Genomic DNA, 4,498 nt, shown 5'->3' with positions numbered 1-4,498 from the left:
ATAACATAAAATAAAATATTTTCCTGATCCCTGGATCCACCGACAAGTGCAGCCTCCCGTCTACTATGCTGTCAGAAGCTGCATACAGCATGCGCTGGTTACTACTTAAACCGGCGCTCTGTGTGCAGCTTCTGAGAAGATACGCTATTAGCGTAGCGGGAGTGATGAAAAATGCGCAGCCGACTTCCTCGCTATGCTAATAGCGTATCTTCTCAGAAGCTCCACACAGCGCGCCGGTTTAAGTAGTAACCAGCACATGCTGTATGCAGCTTCTGTCGCAACCGCAGGGCGCAGATGCCATCCGCAATTAAATCAGCTCTCGGCGCCCATCGGTTGCGACATGCAATGAAAATTATTAGTGCCCCCCCAGATCTGACTGTGGTATCTTATGTGCCCCCCCTATATATTGTTCCTAGAGTCGCCACTGTCTCTGAGCCTGACGAAGGGGACACTGTGTGACCCCGAAAGCGCTTGCCAATGAGAGACAACATCTGTCAATAAATGAGCATCTAATCGCTGTTATTATCGTTGTTGGAGCGCTGGTGACGTCTTCCTTTTTGACACAGCTTACTGGCACACACAAGGGTGGCTCCAAAGGACCCGGCAATGGAAAGGTGTCACCCTAAAACAAGATATCAGGGCCAGTGCTCAGGGGACCTGATGATTCTGCAGGAATCAGCTACAAGAGTACCGGATTACAGGGAAGAGAAAGGTCCCCAACAGCCATCCATCTACTTGGTTGGAGAAGGGAGGAGCAAGGAGAAGTGGAATGGTTTGCCCTTCTGTGCTATATGTTTGTGGAGACACACAGCTTACTAGCACACACCAGGGTGACTCCATAGGACCGTGCAAGGGAAAGGTATCACCCTAAAGCACATATCAGGGAAAGTGCTAAGGGGAACAGCTGATTCTCCAGGAAGCTAAACATTTAGGTGTGACTGTAGCTTGGAGTCCCCATCAAAACCAGCAGCAGCAGCAGGCAACACAAACTTTGGTTCTTATGAGAGCTCCCTATTACCCCCGAATTTCTGGTGCTGTCTTAATGGATAACCGTTCTTTTATAGAATGTACATTTATCATTTTGGCCTCCTGAGAACTTATTAAGATAATGCTTGATGACCCTGTCCATGAAGGTCCTTGTTTAGGCACTTCCTGTTCTAGGTTGGTAACTGCCTCACAGTTGTCCTCCTGTATTGTCTCCCTGTCACATGCACCCCTGGAGGACAACGGCCAACAGCATATAGCCGTGGTCCATCGTTGTTGCTATCAGCCAGTACAGAGCAATGCCATGCAGCCAATGCTGGAGCTAGTGCAGGTAGACAAGAAAATGGGTGAACGAGGCTGTAGGAGATCAACAACAATGAGATGCAACAAAGGAATAAACGAGGTATATAAACATTGTTACAAAACAAAAAACTTTGGACGTGTTTATGATACAAATGCACCGAACAACCTTAAATGACATTCAGTTCTACAACTACTGTGATAGATCAGCGGTCGCCAACCGGTGGTCCACGAAAATTTTTTGGTGGTCCCCGGGCCCCTCTGATGCCATGCAGGCTGGGCCGTCATTGAAGTGGCATGGAGGCTCCGGGGCTGCCTCTTACTGACTCGAGCAGCGTCTGTCACAAGGAATGCGCGGCTCTCAGTACAGTGCGGGCTCTGCAGGAGGCGGGGCATCTCGTCAGTACCTGGACTGAGCAGGCTGTTGAGGAAACAAAAAATATGAGAATATATATATATATATTTTAAAGAAATTCACATTAGTGGTCCACGGGATTTAAAATGAATGAATTTAGTGGTCCATGAGGTCCGAAAGGTTGGCGACTACTATGATAGGTGATGCTGGAATTAAAAATATCTATTTTTAGCACTTCACTAAATAGTAACATGAACTTTGGATCTTCAGAAATGCCTACTTGAACAAACACATGAAGACATATGATCTTTTGTTCAGTACAAAGTCTGCATTGGTGTATCCAGTAATGGTTTACATACTATTAGACATGTGCGATTCGTTTCGTTACGAATCGAAATTCGTTCGAATTTTCCTGAAATTCGGAAATTCAGAAGCATCTGAAATCCGAATTGCAGTTTCCGAATTATATCCGAAATACGAAATTCTGTTAACTAATTTCGGATCCGAATTTCTTTGAAACAGGAACTAATATTACCCCTGTAATGAGGTTGAACAACATGACAAGATTTTTTTTTAAATCCGAAATACGGATCCGCTGCTGCTGAGAGTCGCATTACAATACACAGGCAGGAAATACGAAATTCCGTTGACGTATTTTCATTCCATTACGAACTTTCGTTATATTGAAGTTAAAAAGCAAAGTACATTTATATTGGAGTTGATGGTAGGTTTTTTTTATCCGAAATATGAAATTCGGATACGGAATCCGTTAACGGAATTCATATTTCGGATAAAAAAACAACTACCACATCGACTCCAATATTAACAAAGGTATTTTTGCTTTTTAACTTCATCATAACGAATGTTCGTAAAGTTACGAAAATGTGCTGAAACTAACGAAAATACGTATTTCGTACGAATCCGAATTGAGTTTCGGATACGAATTACGAAATACAAAATAACGGATATTTCGAAACGGAACAAATTTTTTGACGGCGCACAAGTCTACATACTATAAGACAAATAAACAGAAATGATTTACATGGGATTATTGGTTCCTCCATCTTCAGCCGAGTTCCCAATTCTTATCTGGGCCCCAATGATCCTGTCAACACAGCAGTCTCCTCGATTGGTCACTGCAACGGTGAAGACTTTAAACTTTCCCATGAGATCGACCCTCCACCAGGGGTTGTGCTGTACTGCTGTCCCGCTGCACTGGATGTGAAGATAGTTGCTGTCTAGAGACCCGTCAATGCCGTTTTTGGCTTCGCCGTACATGTTATAGAGGCTGGATTGTTGGGCGACACCCTTCACAGCCACATTTACAGCTGCAAAATGTTCAAACTTACAGTAAGGATAGAATCTCAATGTTCCAATAAATACTCAAGAATTGCATGAAGCATTCAGAGATAAAAAGACAAACCAAACAATTCACATTACCTCCGTTGGGCGTCTTTAAGACTTCTGGGACTGTCACTTCATCTACAGTAACGATGGAAAGACACGATTCAATTGTTTTACTTTTCTATCAGCTCTTGTTTTTTTAACTAAATCCTTCACCTTACCCTCACTGCTGGCAGGGAAGCCGAAGACTTGGACTTCACACAAGACAAGATGTTCAGCCCGTCCTGGGATGGTGATGGTCACATATCGGCCCGTCATTCCTTGGCAAGAGAAGGAGAGCTTCTCTCCAGATTCAATAGACGAGATGACACCGCAACTGAAATAACATTGAAGGGGACATTTTCTTAAAGTGGAACGAAATTCAAAAAATTTGGTATTTTGCCTCAGCGATGCTCAGCGTAATCTACGCCTTGAAATTTCCCCTCATAAACAGCAGTGTGTTTCCGGGGGCCTCCTGTTCTGTAGTCTCTTAGCTATATACACACTGAGTGGCCAGATTATTATGACCCCCCCATCAGTACTTTGTTGGGCCGCCTGGTGACTCCACGAGATGATGAAAGGTGATGCGAGGAATCTGACACTGCGCTGTTGCCCTTCTGTTGTCTTGTACCAGTCTTGCCCCTCCCCCGTTCTGCCCTAACATTGACTAGTCGCTGACGGACACAATTCGCACGTTCAGACCCAGATTTTCGGCTGACAGTCCGGTCTTTAAACACTTTAACAATGAGCCCCTCTTGAACATTTAACAAATTCTGCTGTTTTGCTGATACTCGCTCCATGGCTCCGAGCGCCAACAATCATCCCGCGTTCAAAGGCTGTTACATCGCGTTGTTTCCCCGAATCTTCAGAAACAAATCACTTCTACTGTCGTGGTAACCAACCTGCTTCACTATTTATAATGGTCTGGCCCTCTAGCAACTTCAGAGCCAAATTATAGCTAATCTGCCTACACCCACGGGTAGTCAGGTGGTCATAATAATCTGGCCACTCAGTGTATGTGCAACATGAGATCATCTAAGGCACTGCTGCCTCTGACTGCTCTTCTCACCAGATTTAGAATTAGATTTGGTTCTGTCACTACTGTGCTACTACTGTTCTCCTTGCTGGAGAGGAAGCTGTACCTGAGGAGCTGCAGGAGTGGACAGGCCTGGTACAGGTCAGCATGGCATATCATGCAGAGCAGGTTCAGGGACACAGGCAAAATGCTGAAGCATTGTTTAAACAGTATGGTGGGGATAACTAGCCTCCCAGCAGACAGTGGTCAGGTGGTTACTATTTGCTAAGCTCTGCTGGCTGCTTGCCACGTTTGAATCTAGAAACCTTAACTCCACCCACGGGTAGTCCAGCAAACCGGCAGCTTCTTGACATCAGTTCTGTGAATCTGTTCTACCTCCATCTCTCCTGCTGCTACTTCATCATCACCAGTCCTAAGGGGATGGGGGGGGGGGGGGGCTC

At 45.1% G+C, this 4,498-nt stretch overlaps 1 protein-coding gene across 1 annotated transcript in view; it reads right to left on the bottom strand.

Annotated features, from left to right (window-relative positions):
• The window catches only part of LOC108793438, a 37,127-nt gene that overhangs the window by 29,166 nt on the left and 3,463 nt on the right, over positions 1-4,498 (bottom strand). The window contains exons 2-4 of the mRNA XM_018564387.1: positions 3,205-3,359; positions 3,080-3,121; positions 2,682-2,967 (exon numbers count right to left, since the gene is read on the bottom strand). Of these exons, the coding sequence (XP_018419889.1) occupies positions 2,682-2,967; positions 3,080-3,121; positions 3,205-3,359 (483 nt within the window). The remainder of the gene's footprint in view (positions 1-2,681; positions 2,968-3,079; positions 3,122-3,204; positions 3,360-4,498) is intronic.

Source organism: Nanorana parkeri, unplaced genomic scaffold (genome assembly GCF_000935625.1).
Source record: "Nanorana parkeri isolate BGI_ZX_2015 unplaced genomic scaffold, ASM93562v1 scaffold748, whole genome shotgun sequence".
NCBI classification, from domain to species: Eukaryota; Metazoa; Chordata; class Amphibia; order Anura; family Dicroglossidae; genus Nanorana; species Nanorana parkeri.
This window is presented reverse-complemented; position numbering and strand designations above follow the sequence as displayed.